The 20529-nt window shown below is 40.1% G+C and overlaps 1 protein-coding gene across 11 annotated transcripts in view; it reads right to left on the bottom strand.

Moving 5' to 3' along the window:
• OTOF (otoferlin) overlaps positions 1-20529 on the bottom strand; it is a 398008-nt gene that overhangs the window by 12967 nt on the left and 364512 nt on the right. For 6 of the 11 annotated variants that reach the window (XM_075598742.1, XM_075598745.1, XM_075598746.1 and 3 more), the window contains exons 39-44: positions 17061-17221; positions 16822-16964; positions 15834-15922; positions 7605-7703; positions 2896-3137; positions 2134-2312 (exon numbers count right to left, since the gene is read on the bottom strand). In XM_075598742.1, the coding sequence (XP_075454857.1) occupies positions 2134-2312; positions 2896-3137; positions 7605-7703; positions 15834-15922; positions 16822-16964; positions 17061-17221 (913 nt within the window). Of the gene's footprint in view, positions 1-2133; positions 2313-2895; positions 3138-7274; positions 7374-7604; positions 7704-15833; positions 15923-16821; positions 16965-17060; positions 17222-20529 lie in introns of all 11 variants that reach the window. The other 5 variants (XM_075598737.1, XM_075598743.1, XM_075598744.1 and 2 more) reach the window with 2 other exon arrangements.

Raw genomic sequence — 20529 nt, 5'->3', positions numbered from 1 at the left:
GAGATGGAGGTTCTCGCCAGCCGCGAGGCGAGTTTTAGAAATAGAAAAGAAAAATTGGCGCGTTTTTCGTAACTTGCTATTTTCTGCTGTTTTCTGCGCGATTTTCTCCAAAAAATGGCGAATTTCGAAATAGCGCTGCTCTCTGCATAGGCCCCGTAATGTTTTTCTCATTCTGAAACTTTTAACAGTCCACTGCAAAACTGTTAAGATAACTTTCCAAGTGAAAGTGATAATTCATTCTAGTCCAAACAATTAAAATACATTGAAGCTGTTAAGGGTTTAAGATAAGGAATATTAGGAAACCAATCTCAACAATAATATAATTACAAAAATAATACCACACACACACACACACACACACACACACACACACACACACCCCTCCCCCCCCGCCTTATTTGTTTGTTTGAGGAGGTAAGTAGGAATTTAGACCAGGGTAATGCAGTTGATGTGGTCTACTTAGATTTTACAAAGGCTTTTGATACGGTTTCACACAAGAGGTTGGTGTATAAAATAAAGAAAATTGGACTCTAATAATATATGCACCTGGATTGAAAACTGGTTGAAGGATAGACAGCAGAGGGTTGTCATAAATGGAACTTTTTCAGGTTGGGCTAAGGTCGTGAGTGGAGTACCTCAAGGATCGGTACTGGGACCCCTGCTTTTTAACTTGTTTATTAATGACCTTGAGGTTGGCATTGAGACAAAAGTCTCCATCTTTGCTGATGATACTACATTGTGTACGGTAGTAGAATCAGAGCAGGATATAATTTCTCTCCAGAAGGACTTGGAGAGACTGGAAACTTAAGCAGGTAAATGGCAGATGATGTTTAATACAGATAAATGTAACGTTATGTATTTGGGAAGCAAGAATAAACAGGCAACTTACACATTAAATGGGGATAAATTGGGGGAATCCTTGATGGAGAAGGATTTACAGTAGGAGTGCTTGTTTATAAAAATGTTTTACCAGGAAGTAATACATTGAGAGATACCTCTCGTTTTCAAGTATGTCCTGGGCACAGAGTTATAAAAAATACATGGTTACACTTGTAGACAGTAGGCTTGGCAATAGTGCCCAAAGTCATTCAGTAGCTGCAAAGGCAAACAAGATCTTATCTTGCATTAAACGGGCAATGGATGGAAGGGAAGTAAACGTAATTATGCCCCTTTACAAAGCATTATTAAGACCACACCTTGAATAAGGAGTACAATTTTGGGCACCACTCCTTAGAAAAGACATTATGGAACTAGAGAGGGTGCAGAGAAGAGCCACCAAATTAATAAAGGGGATGGACAATCTAACTTATGAGGAGAGGCTAGCTAAATTAGATTTATTTACATTAGAAAAGAGGCAGCTAAGAGGGGATATGATAACTATATACAAATATATTCGGGGACAGTACAAGGAGCTTTCAAAAGAACTATTCATCCCAAGGGCAGTACAAAGGACTCGGGGGCATCCCTTAAGGTTGGAGGAAAGGAGATTTCACCAGCCAGAAAGGAAAGGGTTCTTTACAGTAAGGGCAGTTAAAATGTGGAATTCATTACCAATGGAGACTGTGATGGCAGATAGAATAGATTTGTTCAAAAAAAAGTTGGGCATCTTTTTAGAAAGGAAAGGTATACAGGGATATACCAAATAAGTAAACATGGGAAGGATGTTGTTCCCAGGGAGTCATCCGATTGCCAATTCTTGGAGTCAGTCGGAATTTATTTTTCCCCTTATGAGATATCATTGGATGATATGACTCTGGGGTTTTTTGTTTGCCTTCCTCTGGATCAATAAGTAAGTATAGATATACAGTAGGATAAAGTATCTGTTGTCTACATTTAGCATAGGTTGAACTTGATGGACGTATGTCTTTTTTTCAACCTCATCTACTATGCAACTATGTAACAATTATGCTAAACGACCTTTGTTCTTCATTTACATTTTTAACCCAATGGTACCAAAGTTATGACTTTTTCCTTCCAACTGTATATGGTGTTTTCTTGATGGTATACTAGCACTCAGCACAACATATGCAAAGAGCAAGTCTAATTCTTAACAGAATGTCTTTCCCATAAACACCATTGCAGAATAACCCAAGAGAGCAATGGAAGTGCTGATAGAAATGAGAAGTATCTTACAGTGAGTTCCAGTTCATCATTTTCATTTCTGGCAACAAAGGGCCACCAACCCTTCACCCTCTTCTGTTTGAAGATCGAGACTGTTGGCAGATCAACCTCTGGAGTCACCATGTCTATTGAGCACTGCTTTGCAGTCTTTGCTCCTCGAGGAAAACGATTCAAGTCTAATTCGATTGCACCTATTAAAAAAAATATAATGCAGATTCACTGACAACGACACTTAGGTAATGAACTAAGCAGCATTAGATGTCACAGAAATTAGAGTTAGACATTTCAATCTTTATGTTAGGGCAGGGCAAATAGGCAGACATAATGCCCTACTCATTAAAACACGGTAAGTTCAGGGCAAGATTGTTTGGTAAAGAAAGAGTGTTAGTAACAATAAAATATCCAGTTTATTCAGTATTTAATAAGAATTGTAAATTAAGGATGGGCGGGTTGACATTCTAAAGGGGGGAGGGGTGTCCTGATTTACCAAATCTGATAGTTCATTAAAATTAATCCGGACAGCGGCTCAGATTTGGGGGCTCAGTATCTGAGGCTGAAACGGAACCAGAAACATTGTTTTGGTTCGCGTAGGTGGCATCGAAGGTTCGTGGTGCTGAGGGAGGAGGAGGGAATCTCCCCTTCAAAAAGTTGGTTAAATAAATAAAGAAGTAACAATTGATGAGAAAAAAACCAGCAGATACCTTGCCTTGACATGGTGTGGTGTTCCATGGAACCCACTCATTGTTAGAATATGGACCCAATATATTTGCCTACCAAGGAAGTCATCTGCAGAGAAGTGATCCGCATCCCAGACTTGCAGAGTAAGACGAGCCGGGATCTTATACTCTGTCTCGTCCCAGGAGAACATGGACTCTTTCTTGGAGATGACAATCTTCTCCTCCGCCATCAGGTAGTCGAAAGGAAATATAAACCTCCAGTTGAAGTTCCCCTCACCGGTGAGGGAGTGATAGTGGACATCGGTATCTTGCTTATCTTCTTGCTGTCCTTTTAGCCATCTATGGATTTCATCCAGGGCCAAAGCCAAAAAAGAAATCATTATGAAGAACATACAACATTGTGTTTCTGAGTATGAAAGATCAGGGCATTCACATTGCTTTTAGGTTTTGTATGGGCCCTGACTTAGATGGTGGGAGCTGTTTATTCAGTTACACATGTGCAGAAATTACTACATTATTAGTAGATGATGGTATTTAAATCTGTAGATGTGGTGTGAGTAACTTGTAGGAAGCAGAACGCTATTACATGTCTAACCCTTGCGCTGCCAGTGGGCTCCTCTAACATAAAAGGACAAAAGGGTTTACATTTTCTGCTAGTCCAGAAGATGTAGGCCCATATTTATTAAGTGGTGCTGTCCCCGCACCTTACAGCATTGGAAGATACCTTGGGCCATATTTAATAAGCACTGCAGCCCCCTGGCAACGAAAGGATTACCTATATCTGTCATTATTATTAATTGGATAAAGAATTAAGCATTAGGAAGTAACGAGGCCATGGGGACAGCGGCCAGTATTTTATGATTAACGGTACTCGTCCCTTTGCTGTTTGTAGTTTAGTCTAAAAAACAAAAACAATATGTTATTACACAAAGAGAAAGGAAATTATTCAATTTGGTTATGTAGGACATACCAGCCTCAGGCCCCGACGATAGTCCAATTATCGATGCTACTAAAGGGTATAGAGTATCAGTACTTTTATTTACAAAAATGACCAGTACTTTGTGCTGTCAAACCTACAATTCCACTTTCTATTTCCAGAAAATGTGATTTATTTGAGAAGCCTCTCTCCTATTCTGCTATTAAGCAAATAAATTGTATGTGTTTTTCAAAAATATGGTTATGAGCGCTTTTCCACAAAGTTACATTCATTTAGATTTTTTTTAAAAGTCTGCTACAGTACCACTACTTTTTAAGCCACTTTGACCACTGGTCCTAGATAATAAAAAGGTTCATTATTTCGTTTTTCTTGGTGTGCTAACACTTTGTATATTCATATTTGTGTGATCCAAAAAAATGAGCAGAGGTTCCCAGCGTATTGTATGCCCAGCTATCTCTATAGTTATATAGATTTTGAGACCTTTCCCTATGTTGTACATTATTAGCAGGTTAGTAATTATAGTTAGACTAGGTGCAATCCTACTTATTTAATGTACAGTATTTGTTTGCATACTCTGTACTACATACTGTATTACAAACGCACTTCACCTTTCCTGATATGTAACTATTACTGTGACATTTACCAGTAGTTTTCTAAAAAAAAAAATGAAAAATAATAAATTATACCTGTATCTATAATTTTGAAAAAAAATTATAATATTAATAATAGTAAAATAAAATTATATTAATAATAGTTTGGTTGGTACCCATAACCTACTTCATAACTGAGTCCTGATTATTGCACATTAAGAATTGCTGCTGTATTCTTTCCAAATTATCTCTGAACATCCCCAAAATGATGTGATATGTTATATGGCTGTTCAGAGTTGTCTGTTTGATGTTCAATTCCCAAAGCCATCAAATATAACTTAAAATATGAACATTGGCTTTGAAATGTTTATTTTTTTATCTAAGTGTATTGATTTAGTTGCAATTACGATGTACTGTATCTGGTTGAGAGGGGCCGGAGTTTATGCTGCAAATAATTACAAATTAAAGTGATCTGACTTTTAATTAATTCTGCTTCTCCTTAATGAATTAACAGTTTTCTCACAGATACCACGGCATTGCATAACTTGGAATAACAGTACAGCCCTATAATAATTCTTACTGAAAGCTCACAATATTTATTCTGCACTGATTGTGTTACTCTTTAAGGAATAGGCCACTGGGAATTAGTAAAATATTAGACTTAGCTGAAGCAAAATCAGAATATTTCAGCATCTTAATCAAACTGAAGGGTTAAAGCTTTGTTGGTGATAATAAAAATCAAAGAAACGAATCAGAAAATAGTTATTTTCCCTTGTACCAGTCCATGCATGTAGCTGTGTTTTTAATAACTGTACAAGTTGAGTAAAATTGCATTTAACACCCCAAAGAAGAATGCACACGCATGCAACATCACACCAAACATTATACAAATACCCGCCACACAGACATCAGCCCACATGCCCCACTATCCCAAAAGAATGGGAATCCCATAACCACGTATAAAAATGACAGTGATGTACTGTTGAAATGACAAGAACAAAAAGATGGAAATCGAGCAAAATAAATATAGTGATCATATGTGCAAATGTTGCATGCAAAATGCTCGGGTGATGCATTCATCGTCAGGCTCAGTATAAGCGTCTTATTTCTTTCCCAACTAACTCCTGTGTTGCTGCTGTGGCTGCCATGTACAGAGGTGGCTAACCTTACTGTCTCCGTTGCCACTGCCACCCGCGGGTCACATGACACCGGAGGATTAACAGGTGGGGGTGGGGGGTCACATTTGGAAGCATGGACCTCACTCACCCCCATTTGCTTCATCGACCTGCAGCACCCGGAGACCGTGAGTCTTGCTACATCTGCATTGTACAGCGGGCCACATCAGAAGCAAGGAGGTCAAGAAGAAAAGAACTTACCTGTATTCAACAAGCACAATGCATGGATAAATACACGTGAAATGACAAAATAAAGTCTCTCTCTTTGTTGGTGCAAACACATGAAGCACTGTGTGCAGTAACACCCACTCCTGGAATCATCTCTAGCTGGCGGGATTGTGCGGTGGTACCAGGGTGAGAAAGACCTCTCCAGTGCTGAGGGTTGAATGGGAATTGGTTTGAGAATGTATCCCAGTAGGGTCTACATGAAACTGATTTGGGATTATGAAGGCCTCACCTTGGCATCTATGCAACGTAAAAAAAAAAAACGGACTACGGGTTGTATTTACTAAGAAGTGCAACTGTATACGACAACTTCGAATGCCGGAAAAACACCTTGCGGCCTGTTCAAATGAAATCCTTCAATTTATCTTCAATCTTTGTATATTTTACTTGATAACCCATTCTTTTTTTCATTTTGCTATATTTATTTTGAACCCAACCATTTAAGTCAACGATTGTACAAAAAAGTTATGCAAATATGATATATTGGAATGTCACATGGATGGCATATAATGGGTGCAATTATATTTTAAGTACATATACTAGGATTTGGAGACTGAGTTTGTAAGGAACCAAAATAGATTTCTGTGGTTGAAGTTGAGTTTTTCCCCATCCTAATATGTATGTAAGATAATGGTACTGTACATAGATATCTAAGAATGGCAACTTTATAAATACTTTTCAGTGCCAGTTAATTAAATCAATGGTAAGAGTCACTGAGGATCTGCTAGCATCCAAAACAGGACAACATCACAGGGATAACTGGTACAGAGAACATTGCTTTAGGTGAGGAGTGTGATGGTGCATTGTGTGTGCCCTTTATTCAATCTAAGACGTCATTGGGCTCAGCAAACCTACCCACCTACAGTACCATTTAGGGGCTTATTTATAGTTACATAGTAGATGAGGTTGAAAAAAGACATGTGAAGTTCAACCTGTGTTCAATTTCAATATAAATATTCAATATGATCCAAAGTGGTCAATCGGGCCATGTTCAGCCAAAACTGCCCGTTGATTTCAATGGATAATCTCGGCCAAAAATGACTTGACCGCCCACGTCGACCCATACAGAATCAACTAAATCAAAGGCAGAGATGTCAAATTTCAAAGACCCAAATCAGTGAAAATTGGGGAATCCTAACCAAATTATGGAATTTTAATAGAATAGTTGTCAATGAGAGAGACGCAATGGAGGTTTCTATGACCAACTTCAAATCTGTGAGACTTGACAGGTCTACAGAAGTCTTAGTGTGTTGGATTTTTTTTATGTTCATTTTTCTGCTGCCTCATAAGAAGCCCAACCCAGTTTGGTTACCTCAAAGACTGAAGAGCAGTTTCATTTGATAAAGAACCCAACAGGACCACCACATAGCAACCCAAAAGCAAGCTAGAGATGGGAGTAGGCAGGCAAAGGGTGCATTGCAGTGCAGTTCAGTGCAGTGACACAAGCAGTGATGGATGGTGGGGGATGTGCACATTCTGTACGCCCAGGGAGAAAAGGGTAGGAAGGGGGTATCGGGGACAAAAGGGGAAACGGGCCGTGCATCATTACCCCTTGACATAGATGTCAGACATCTTCTCTCCTGTCATGAAAGCATCATCTTCTAGAATCACTTCATCAGTGTTCCAAATAATAATACGCAGCTCAAAACTAGGTGGCCACAGCACGACGAGAAACACGAGGGAGAGGGACAAAAAAAAAAAGAAACCAAACGGAAAGAAGCAAAGAAAAAAAAAAAGCAAAATTCTGTTAATCGCACACGACACAAAAAGCGAAAAAAATAAACCGGCAACAGCGGCAACGCAAAGACCCGGTGTGTGTGGCACAAGTGTACACAGAAGCCCACACACAACACAAAGTCAAGGTTGCGCATGTACGTACCCCCTGACAAAAATGTCACTAGATTTCTCTCCTGTGAAGTAATCATCATCTTCCAGGATTACCTCATCTGTATTCCATATTATCACTCTAAGCTCGTATCTGGCAAGGAGATAGTGACACAAGGTGAGACGGGGACGTGGAGCGGAAGGGCAGAGAAGGAAGTGAGAGCGGGAGAAGATAGAGAAGGAAGTGGGAAGGCCGCCACTGACTGATCCGCAATCCCGGAATCCAGCTGGGATGGAGATTCTTAATGAAGGTCAAGTTACATTTTGAATTGATGTGTGTTTGGGGATAATCCTCTTAGAATTTGAATTAATCGACTGCGCTACCATCACTAGGCCATTCCTTCCTGGATTAAGATGACCCTGATTCACTTTTTGTGGCCTTGATATAGTCACTTGATATTTGTGAGTCTTTTACAGAACTGCACAATACAATAAACAAGTGACTAATACTGCTATACTAATAAATCTAAATTCTATGATTATAATGATCTGTACCTATACAGTATCTCTGATTTCAATATTTTGTGTATCATTGGGGTCCAATTTATCATCAGATAGCCATAGCTCTGATAAGAAGGCTATTTACGTTTAATTACAACTTTATCTCCAGTGTAAAGTGATTGCAAATGCCCAAAATATAGCATGGCTGAGACCACACAGGCTCGGAGTAGCTCCTGAATAACGTTATTTTCGGGGCTTTTAGCAATGGGCATTAAACGAAATCTTCTGCCCATCAATCAGTGTATTACAAACACTGAGCTAAGTGAGGGTTCTATATCAAACACATCAAAGTGCATGTTCGCTGTGAAATTCTCTCTGGAAGAGTCATTTTGAACATGAGTCTCTCTAAACCAAAATATCAAGCTACAATGTCCTACAGTGCATTGAGTGATCATATGGAGGAACAGAGGGGGGGTTTGGCATTATACTGTACGTACTATAATGGTGTCAATCAAGATCTTGGGTCAGGATTTCTTTATTATTTTTGTAGAAATGTCCTGAAATGGCAGAACTGTGAACATTAGTTCAAAAAAGCAAGACCAGTGTAATATCAGTTATAAAAATAAGATGTCAATTAGAATGACATATTGCATAGGACAAACAGAGCTTCTTCTAAGATAACACAGGATTCCACATGATACGTCATTTCTATTCTACAGTAATGCCAAATATTTATATATTTGCTTATACTAAGGACATGTGTTACCAGTGTATATATGTAATCATATACAACTGACTTGATAGAGTTTAATCATTATACTGTACTATAGGGGTTATTCTCTAAACAGCGATAGCCACGACGCGTTATTAATTATCACTTATTTAAAAGGCCATATACAACAACTGTTGGCTGTGTTTGAGTTTGTCAGGTGGCAGCTAAGTCTATGCCCATTTGCTTATTAATATGAAGATGTCACAAATAAGACAGAGTAGTCAAGTGATGAAAGAAAGGTGAGGAGGAACTATGTAAGGAATGATATGGCATACATAAGGATCTGCTTTATATATTTAAAATTTGTGGGTAATATCACTAGAACATTTTTGTCAACATCTTGATCGAGAGGTGAAGACGCTGTGTAAGTTAGAGCCTCTTATAATGCACTTACCTTTTGAATACGAATGTGTTTGATGTTAAATGACTAAAATACACATTCATTATCCATGTTTTTATACAATGAGTGAGGTATAGAGGAGACCGGGTACCTTGGAGACGGTACACCGGTAACATTTCTGTGTTCTCCCCGAGCAGAAGATGTTACACTGATAATAACCGTTTACATTTCATATTTTCAGTTACTGCTCAATGAGGATGAAATAAAAACTGGTTGTTTTTTTTAATGAAGCCCTGGGACGTAATGAACCCCTGGAAGAGGTCCCGCCTATATGCCTTCACTGCCCCTGTCCACCAAGCCAGCATGGAAGGGGTTAACAGCACGAGGACCAAGGCCACTTCAAAACACCCCTGGAGTGATGGTGATGAAGATGATGATGTTACAAGGCAATGAATTAGCAACATATCTTCAGTCAACTAGTAATTGGACATTCACCGATATATGAAACAGCTTTGAACCTGAGAGCTATCTCCTCGTGATCTTGGCGAGACAATAATAATGACCAATAATTTAGTAATGGTTTATAGATGCAAAAACGGTGGGTCAAATATGTCACCAGATCTAGCAAATGAACAAAACATTCTTACTGACAAAAGATCGACCCAAAGCTCTTTCTACAAATGTTTTGAAGGGTGGAGACTTTAACAAACAAAACTCCTTTTAGCTCCATATGCCCCATAGCATCGTAATGAGACCTTCAGGGAACGGCTCCTGTACAAGTCTCTGCATAGCTCTGAGAACATTGTGCACACTATTAGAGAGAAAGTATAGGAGCAAAAATGTGACAGTGAGATTGTTGTGATGATTTGAGCGCAGAATAACATCCTTGGCTGTAGATGCGGTTTTTACTGAGCAGCAACAAAGAATGTGGGGAAAAAAAGAGATTGAAAAAAATATAATCTAGGAATATATATTGGGAGCCCAGGACTTGGCAAGAACTTGAAACTCAAAGTGAATGTTATCAGTGGTGTCTGGTTTTATAGGCAAGGGTTACAGGGCGAATAAAGTCTCCGGCTGAGACAATGCGCTTAAAATGGAAAGTAGTTCTGCGAGTACGATCACTTCGCTGTCGTTAAGCCCTTAAAGCTGCAGTTCAAGCAATATCCTACAGGTGTTTTTTTTTGTTTTAAATTAATCGGTTCTGTACTATGAGAAAATACTCGTAGCATTTAAAATAAAATAAAAACTATTTTTAAAGACCTGTTTAATGTATTCTCATGTAACCAGCATTTTTGTTTCTATAGCAACCATTTACAAAGTCACATCCCCTACCTCTTCTGAGACAGGCTCTGGCACACCCCTTTTGCCCTCTCTCTAGCAGTGCACCAATTGTATATAGTGCCTGCCTGATCACATGATCTTCCTCACAGAACTTTGTATCCTAGGTAATCTTCTCCAGCCCTTACAGTGATATAAAGAACCCGCAGCCGAATCTTCAGCGATCGATTACAGGAGAACAAATCGATCGGCAACTTAGCTAATCACTTGTCAGTGTGCAGATTGTATTGATGCACATATTGAATGTATTTATTTTTATTTTTTAAACGGCAGCTTGAACTGCAGCTTTAAGTGCTTGGGGATCCTCTGAAATAGCACAGGGCCCAACCACACAGTTACTCTGTGATACTTTGAGTACTATTTAGTACTAACTGGGATGCACATTCTTTTTATTGGTGTGATTATAAAACTTTTTTTTTTTTTTTTACAAAATGCATACAATTAATTTGATGTGCAACTACTGATGTAACACAAGGAAGTCAGTTATATGATACATGTGTTTTACATTACAATTGTTTACAGGGAAAATACTAGAAAGGGACATACTTACATAATCCAAACAGTACTAAAAATATTGACCATCCACTCCTGTTAGTGTTCGGTGACTATGCCCTGTGGCCATGGGGGTCATTTTAGGTTAACTGCCTCAGATACAGATGTGCACATGTGGGGTCATGGCAAATGTGATACATTCTCCCCCCCAAAATACCAAATGTGAAAATCCTACGTAGAGGTCTATGTGAAAGACCACGGTATGTATGGAAGTCTATGTGAAAGAGCACAGTATGTATGGAAGTCTATGTCAAAGACCACGGTATGTATGGAAGTCTATGTGAAAGACCACGGTATGTATGGAAGTCTATGTGACAGACCACGGTATGTATGGAAGTCTATGTGACAGACCACGGTATGTATGGAAGTCTATGTGACAGACCGCGGTATGTATGGAAGTCTATGTGAAAGAGGACAGTATGTATGGAAGTCTATGTGAAAGAGGACAGTATGTATGGAAGTCTATGTGAAAGAGCGAGCAGCGTCCCAGATGCCTTTGCTTACCTGAAAGAATGAGTGACTCGTGTTCTAACATGCTTATCCCTGTTCTTATATTTGGGGTACATATTCTTATTTGCTGCGCGCTGTACGTCAGGCTCAAACATAGGAATACATTAAGACATTTTTGCATCTAGTTGCGCCTTTTGTTGACAATAGATTTTGCCGCTGTTTTGGGGGTATTCGGGCAATTTTTTGTACGTATCATTTGCATACATGCGCCAGCAAAAGCCTCTAACCTTCACCTCTAACTCTATAGCGCAAAAAAATGATTTATATACATTGGCGCTCCTGGGTGGATGAATTTGTTCGTCTTCTGTGCGTCACTTTAAAAAGTAGAACAATAGCTTTTGGTGATGCTTTATACATAGGCCCCTAAACAACCCGTATGTGTGACCTTGCTAAAAGCTGCAAATACTTGCAAGTCTTATTCATATTCACGCAACACGCATTTTCTTGCCTTGTTAATCCACCAGTAGCCTTCGAACAACATTTTTACGTCTCCGCACATTTCTTGAAATATTGAAACTGGGACAGATTCTTAAAGAATGGAGAGAACTGGGATAGATAATCACACATCACTACTCCTAGGAGAACTAAGAAGGGGTTTAGGAAACGTAGCGGCACGTGCATCGAGTGATGGTACGGGCCGTCGCACCCATCCCGGTATCAACTCCTATTCAAGCCATTGGGCGTCAACGCCAGAACGGGTGCGTTAACCCGTAACCGGCACTCGTCGCATGTGTCCCATGGTGGGTGTTTCACCTCGGGAATGCAGTTCACCTCTAGGTTATCAAGATGTTTATACAGCTTCGCAATGTTGGTGAGCCAAACGGCCAACGTTGCAAAGACTACTTGCCCCAAAAGAACACCAACAAACACTTGTCTTTACATGGCACACAACATCAGGAGTACCATTCTTTTTATATTTAAAATACATATTATGAAGACATCTTTATCAATGCTATGCCAAAAAAAAAAGAAGCAATTCATACTGTAGTGTAATTTCTAAAAGGTGCTGACAATTAACAGATTACAGATTATTCTTATGATTTTTTTTAAATTATGCACTAGAGATGCCCGACCCACATACAGTACTACTTGAAGGACCTTCGGAGCAGTGAAATGAATGTCTCTTCAGCAATTATAGAGCTGATGGGACTGCTGACAGGGAAAGAGTTAAGTTATATTTTAGAGTGTAAGCTTCTCGTAGCTGGGACTTCATTACCTATTGTTTCATTATGTTTTAAGTTGTATGTATTTTGTGTTGTTCTGGTCCTTACCCTCATATTGTACCGCCCTGCGGAATATATTGACGCCATGTAAATAAAGTTCATAATAATAAATGATATAAATCGCTGGATAACACAGGAACCTGAGGCCCCCGAATGCTGGGATATAAAGACTGACAGTAAATGTAGCACATTGAACTCACCACCTCTTGGTTTCCCCATTCCCAATTAAATAACATCAAATTGCAATTTAGATTGTGTTTAGCATATCAATGTTATCTTCTTATTATCTTCTTATTAGATACACAATAACTTTAGTGCTATTTAATGTCGGGTCAGACAGCAGTTTTGATGCATTTTCAATGTGTTTTTCCCACATAACCCGTTCATATTCAGGACACTATAAACAAAAAAAAGAGTTCCCAGCACTTCAGAAATAAATCAGAGGGAAATATGGATATGCCAAATGATGTTTAATATACGGTATAAGTGAATGTGTTAGCATTATACACAAGTGTAGGATGTTCGTGAGGTATACTGTACAGTATGTATATAGTATTGAAAATGTCAAACGATAATAGTAAGTGTGCTTTCAGTGATGTGAGACAACCAGCCACTATATAGAATGCAGCACGAGGGTAGGGAGGGGAAAGAGGGTAAGGATATAAACATTCTACTGCACTTGCCCCCCTTATACCCCAGTGTAGCCCGGTCTCCCCAGCCTGTCAGCACCTCCCTCACCTTGCTGACGATCGCGGGTGCAGCCGAGTCAAATGGCGGCACCGCGCGGCAATCTCAGGGGTGAGGGCGGTCAGGCCCCGGCTCGGGGGTTGCCGGGGACGCGTGCGGCCGGTTGCCAAGGCCGCACGCGTGTTACAGGGCTCCCGGCGCTCTTGGAGCCGGGTGGTAAGGGCGCCGCCATTGCGCCTCAGTTCGCGCATGCGCAGTAAGCCCCCGGCAGCTCAGACAGCTCGCGCATGCGCAGAAGGGTTTTTAGAGCTAGGTAGAAGTCGCGCGAGTGTAGGGAAAGGCCAGAGAACAGTGAGGCAGCCCCAGACAGCTCGCGCAGGCGCAGTAAAGGCGCGCACGCGGCCCCAATGTAGTTGCAGCCTCCACGGAACTACAACTCCCATGAGGCTTAGGGCCAAGCACACCAGGTGCCTTGGAGTAGCCAACAGGGCTGAAGGATTGCCCTGGAGGAAAGAGATACATTGTTTGGGATGCAGCTACGCAGTTAGTTGGAGCAGCGGAGCAGAAGGGGAAGGAAGGGTGCAGGGAGTGAGTGAAGCTCCTGCATCGCGTAAGGTCCCTTACATCCCAGGTAGGCCCCAACTCCCCACCAGGTTAGTGGGTAAGCGCTGAGGGACGGCCCAAGATAGGGACGCTGCCCTTAGTGCGTTAGTGTGCTGTCTTGTCAGGGTCATGGCGGGCAGTGCTGTGAGGCCTGACAAGAAGGCATAGGGTTAGTGTACAGCAAGTTGCTGTACGCATTCAGTAGGTTGTAGCGCGTAGCTGCCCCGTTAGTTAGTGTTAGGGAGAGTCAGGACTGGGAAGAGTAAGGGGAACGGAGCAGGTTATTAACCCCTTAGATCCCAGAGAGGTCCTCACTCCCCAGTTTGTGGTGTTACAGGGACAGGCCCTAGGTTAGGGACCGTGTCATGTAGTGCCAGTCTTAGATAGGGATCAGCGGATGCTGCAGTTCCTTGAAAGAGATTTGGGCCCAAGTCGGTGCTCAAAGACAAAGACTATCTTCAGGGTGGGACCGCCCCTGGCGGACCCCAAGCAAGGATTCACCGGACCGGATCAGACGGGATCCCAGAACGACAGAGCCTTTGTGAAGGTCCTTGCAGGCCCGAGTGCAGGAGCACTCGGCAGGTACTCTACAAGTGCACCAACAGACCATAACATTCTATTAACACATAGTGGCAGCGCTGACCACGGGACAAGGGTTGGGCTGTGGGCACCGTGTGGGGATGTTATAATGTTGTGATGTAATAGTTATCCTTTGTTAGTGTTATTCATTCAGTAAACCTGTTATCCCTAATACTGGTGTATGTGGTTTTTGAGTGGGTTCCTATGTTAGGGTCATTCTACATTTCCATAGAATCCCACATAGGTGGAGGCGCTGAAACAAGAAACGTTCCAGAGGATTCACCCCAGGCTCTCACTAGCAGAGGCTCAGACCTCCTGTGAGCCTGCAGGTATACGCACCACACCGGTAACACCGCATGTTCTACGCCCCCACACTATATATGCGATTGGGTGGGGTGGAATACCCGTTACACCTATATCCCTTTGTCTCCCCCTCCCCTCCTTCTCCTACGCCTCTTTCCCTCCCTACCCTCGTGGTGCATGCTATACAGTGCTTGATTGTCTCACATCACTGTGAGCACACGTTCTGTACTACTTATTCTGATTTATTTTTGAAGGGCTGGGAACTCCTTTTTTTGTTTATTGAGTTTGTGGAGGGTTTAGGGTCCCTCCTTTTCCCCGTTGCACCATTGGTGCCTTAAGCTCTAATACATTAGTTCTACTTAGAGTGCTGTCTATCCTCCATACTTTTTATATTCAGGACACTGTTTCAAGTTGAAGTTCTGATTGTTCAGCATCATTTAGTTAGGTTACCTAGTATGCAGGATTTATTTTAGACCTGGTCATGCTAAAGATGAATGGAATACTGGAATATGTCCAAGTGGCAAAGTATTCCTGGGTTATAAACATTCAGTGTAAAGCTGAGACTTGAGAAGCCCCTAGAATGTCATAATCTAATTTGCTCCATGAAATACACCCTGGATTGGTCTATGATGCTATCTTGCTACCTTTGGTATTCCATAGAAATGAACAGTTATTGTGAACTAGAATGTACTAGGAACAAAACATATAAGGAATAGATATCAATCTCATGATTACATGGAGTCAAGTTACCAACACTGCAAACACTCTCCAAATTAACTACAATATACCAAGTTTCTGGATCCTGTATGAGGACAGTGATAGAATTGTTGGATGAGGTTTTATTTAAGAATGGCATAAGAAAGTTTTATTCTGTACCTTTTTGGCTTTCGTGGGGAGATGTCGATGGCAGGACCCGGTGCAGGCATATCCATTGGAAACATGTCCACCCACATCTCTAACCGGCCCTGTGAAATAAACAATAAATAAAATAGTCGTGTATCAGTTATGGGCAAACGCCAGTGCTCAGTAAGCATGAGTTGGAATATCAATTTTACTAACGTCTTAGTTCAGAGAATGTTTCCTCTTAATGCCTAGAGTCCAGTAAAACTCTGATGCACAAGTTCTGACTGCCACTAAAGTGTGATTTCCACAAGAAAAGGAAATGTACTACAAATGTTGACTCTAGGCCATTCGATATTCCTTGGGAGAACTTTGTTTTCCCAAAGCAGTGCCTACTTTTCCAATGAGTAGCTCCAGGAAAGGATCAACAGAATATTATTTTTGAATCCTTATAAATAATCAGAGATTAGTCATTGGTTTTCCATTTGCAAAGATCAAGAGTGCATGTAAAAGATGAAGATGATGATGTCAACCAACCAGTGACATCATCCACTACTGCACTCATTTATATATCTGTCATCTCCAATTTAACCCAGGGACTAATTCTCAACATACTGACTTCTCTTCACTGGGCTCAACCAGAGGTGAAAGTGAAAGGCCTCTGATGCTTGTTGAGCTGGTTCTAAAATCATATCAGCAAAGTGCCTGCTCTGCCAATGGTAGGAAATGTAATTTCCGATCCCCTAAAGAGAGCTCTGTATTGAATACAACTACAGTCCAGTATAAAGACAACTGCATTTCAGCTGGACTGTTAGTAATTAGAGTGCATGGTGTGGGTGTAATAGAAAAGAGTTAAAGTTGCAAAATAATGAAAAGTATCCTGCATCAGAAACAGAGATATGAGGACTTGGATTCTGCCTAAGATGTCCTCCCCTTGCTCCAGTAGAGATAGGTGGAAACTGATCTTCACAAGATCAGGCTTTGAAAAACAGTATAATCTGCTTCAAGTATTAGCTGCCATTACCTGTTCAATACCAGGTTTATCTGGATTTAGCAAGGGTCGTGTCTCTACGTGCTCAGGAACCAGCTTACATCCCACCCGAGGAATTTCTTCCCAGTGATGGAGAACAGAGAGAGCCAAGTGTTCATCTGTCTGTTTCTTCTGACCTGCAGGGTGTCACATGGAAAAGGAACATTGAGCATTTAACCTGTAATAAAATACTCCCTATACGTGCCAGGTATGGTACAAGTAAAGATACTCACCATTTTCATCTTCGATTTCTGTAGGACCAGTAAATACGCGGTTTGTGACTTTTACTCTACCACCAGGTCCAAAATGTGGTCCATCAACCTTCCCTTCTTTGCAAAGCTTTGATAAGATCTGCGTGGGCTTCACTGGGTCTCTCCACATATTATACCCATGACTGCGGAAAGTACAAAGCAATCATTTGAATAAAGGTATTCACTTAAACTATTTTATAGAAGAAATAAAATTGGCGATTCGACGGAGAATAAAATACAAGAATAACATGACGAAGGGCAGAATACACAGATACAATCTCTATTTCTTTTCAAATATATAACATCAGAGATATGATCTGAAAATCTTCATTTCTTAGGGCAGCAGTATCATTTTAGAGCGTGTTCTGGCCACATTTAATATTCCCTCCCACTTGGAGCACAGTGAACTATACATGGAGTACTGCTGCCTCTGACATATGCTTACTGCTTAGTTACCCAGGAAGCTGCTATTTGTATTTTGTACGGATGTTTCTCTGTGAGAAGAGACAGAATCAAAACAAGGTGGTATGCTATTAGCTCCTCATCATCAAGAGCCTTTAGGGGGTCATTCATCAAACTGCAATAGTGCCGATCGGAGCACTATTGCACCGAGACTTCCACTGAAGTGAAGGGGAGTTTCAGTGTGATAGTGCCCTGATTTGTGATTAACCCTCTAAGTCACAGGCTGAAAAATGCTCTGAGCTTTACGGTAACAAACAGGCAAAAATACCACTTGTTGATTTTTCATATAGTGTTTATAGAATGGATACACAAGGAAAAGTCCCAATCGCGCAGACTCTCCCAACGATCAGAGAGATGGGAACACGATCTTGCTGTTAGGATCACCTCCTTGCAGTATGTGTCCTGGATGAGCGCTCTGCTCGCCCACAAAAGGAAATCCAGCCAGATCTCCAAGGACACAAAACAAAAAGACACAGCGCACCAGAGGTGAGTATCAAATGGTATATTAAAACTCACACAATGTGCATCATGAACGTACAATTAAAACTGATAACATGCGCTCCGCACTGCATTCCAGTCGGCGTGGGTCCGTAGATGGAAAACAGCAAGGACCTGGTGCACCGGGTCCCCAGACCACACCACTGTGAGAGGCAGGAGGGTGTGTGCGTCAGAACGTGTGACGCGATGACATGAGACGCTATGACGCTATAACGATACCTCAACGCGTTTCGCACATACAACGTGCTTCATCAGGGGTTAGCATCTCAATGGTGGGCTCTCTTATTTATACCCACAGATGGTAATAAGTTAATTAATCAATCAATAGGAGCCCATAAAATACGTTACATCTGATGGACATAATCATAATAGAAATCAACAACATTTAAATTAATTCATCCAAAGGAGAGCACAATCCCCATTGAATTAATAACTCATATAAGGAGAGGAATGCATATATATATATATATGACCTGCCTAAGACATGCAGATGAGCATACAGTTATATTTGCATATTTGCTTTCCTGTGGAGGGTTTTTGTCACTTTTTTTACTCACCATAACTTAACTCAGTATTATGGTTTAGCCTATCCCATAGCCTCTCTTGCATTCCCAGTAAAATCAACCCCACACTGATGAGACCCATCAAGATCGAAACAGCTGTCTGTGGGTGGTTTTCTGGGTATGCACCTTAACCCTGGCTGTGCTCAAAGCTGTGACCATGCAGCAAGCTTAAGCCTATAGGGAACCATGTTAAAAATGGTTATTGAGGCAAAAAGTGACACTGTGTGCTCATTTGCATGTCATTTCCCAGAATCCCTTGCTGCAGTGGAAGTGCTGTATGCTGGGTGATAATGGGGAAAGGCGGGGTTGCAGACCTGCCTAAGACATGCAGATGAGCATACAGTTATATTTGCATATATATATATATATATATATATATATATATATATATATATATATATATATATATATATATATATATATATATGTGTGTGTGTGTATACATGTGTGATATAAATTTGATAATAATAAGTGGAAATAATTCAAGGATCCATGCTTAATTAGTGCTAAATTCATAATTAAGTGAAAAAACAGAAAACCTTAATTTACTAATGGAAATAAAATAAGTAAAACAATACTAAATAACAACTAACATCTAAAGAGAAGTGATATGACAAAACAAAATGTTATATGTGCATACTGTCATTTAAAAAACCTACATATTAACAATGAACCTAAGTAACATGTATTCATGAGGATGGTGGTCTCTCTAAATGCAATGCACAATAATAAAACAAAAAACATATATAAAAAGAAATACACAAAAAACTAAACAGATATCAAAATATATGAATAAAAAAACCTATATATATATATATTAAAATTATTATATACAAATATTATGTACAAACTCACACCACTTATATACTATTAATACTCAATAATTTTAAATATTGATTTTTGAATAAACCTAAAATACTTTAAAAAAAAGTTAATTTAGAAATTGTATGTTAAAAACATGTTCTCTTCAAAAAGGCTGTGATATCAACCACATCATTAAAACCCAACCAGTGCTGTTCCCTTTGTGATAAATATAGATCTTTATTACCAGATCTAATATAATCTTTAAGGGATTGTGTAGCAGAAAAATGTAATGCTAGTGATTCACACTCATGTACCCATACAAAAGTGATCCAAAATGTATGTAAGAGGTTTACCTTTAGCCAAATAAATCTTAGTGCTCTTTTTAAAATTTCTTAGATGATCAAAGATTCTAATTTTAAGGCACCTTATCGCACTGCAATAGGTATATAACACATTTAGTGTTGCAGTTGATCAGGGAAAAAACATAACACATTTCACTGGTAATATGGGATTTACACGGTTTAGCAGGTCTCATACTGTAGATTCACACGCTTTACATCCTGAACAATTAAAACAGCCATTAGGACTAAATGTCTGAAAAAGTGCAGGTACAGTGCTCTGAATTAAGCTGGTCGCTAAAATCTTAGGTTGTGAGGGAAAAATGATACATGAGTAGGGTACAACTTCAAAATATTCCATTGGTGGGATATGATATTCCTGATTTGACAATGGTCACCATTGAATTAAGTAATAAACAAGGACACATCCTTGTACAATCACTGAACTTTACTAGTTTGGGTTGATCTATATTTTCCCAAATCATCAGACTTCATTGGACTAATAGATGTTTGAGGGATTAATTAAGGGACATCTCCATGGGTCTGCTTGCTAACCATACGATATTTCAAAAGAGGTGCTCTCGTTTTTTAATGCCTGTTTCAACAACTCCCTTATCATAATGTTTATGTTCAAATTTATCTTTCAAAAGGTTGGCCTGATCTACAAAATGGAACACTTCTGTACAGTTCCTCCTAAAACGACGGGATATTGTGTATCCACTTAATGTTACGGTTACTGGAGGGAGCTAAATAAGCATTAACACACACTTCCTTGAAGAAAGTCTT

The sequence above is a fragment of the Ascaphus truei genome, chromosome 4 (genome assembly GCF_040206685.1).
Source record: "Ascaphus truei isolate aAscTru1 chromosome 4, aAscTru1.hap1, whole genome shotgun sequence".
Classification (NCBI taxonomy): Eukaryota; Metazoa; Chordata; class Amphibia; order Anura; family Ascaphidae; genus Ascaphus; species Ascaphus truei.
Note: the sequence above shows the minus strand (reverse complement) of the source record. Positions and strands in the feature narration are given on the sequence as shown.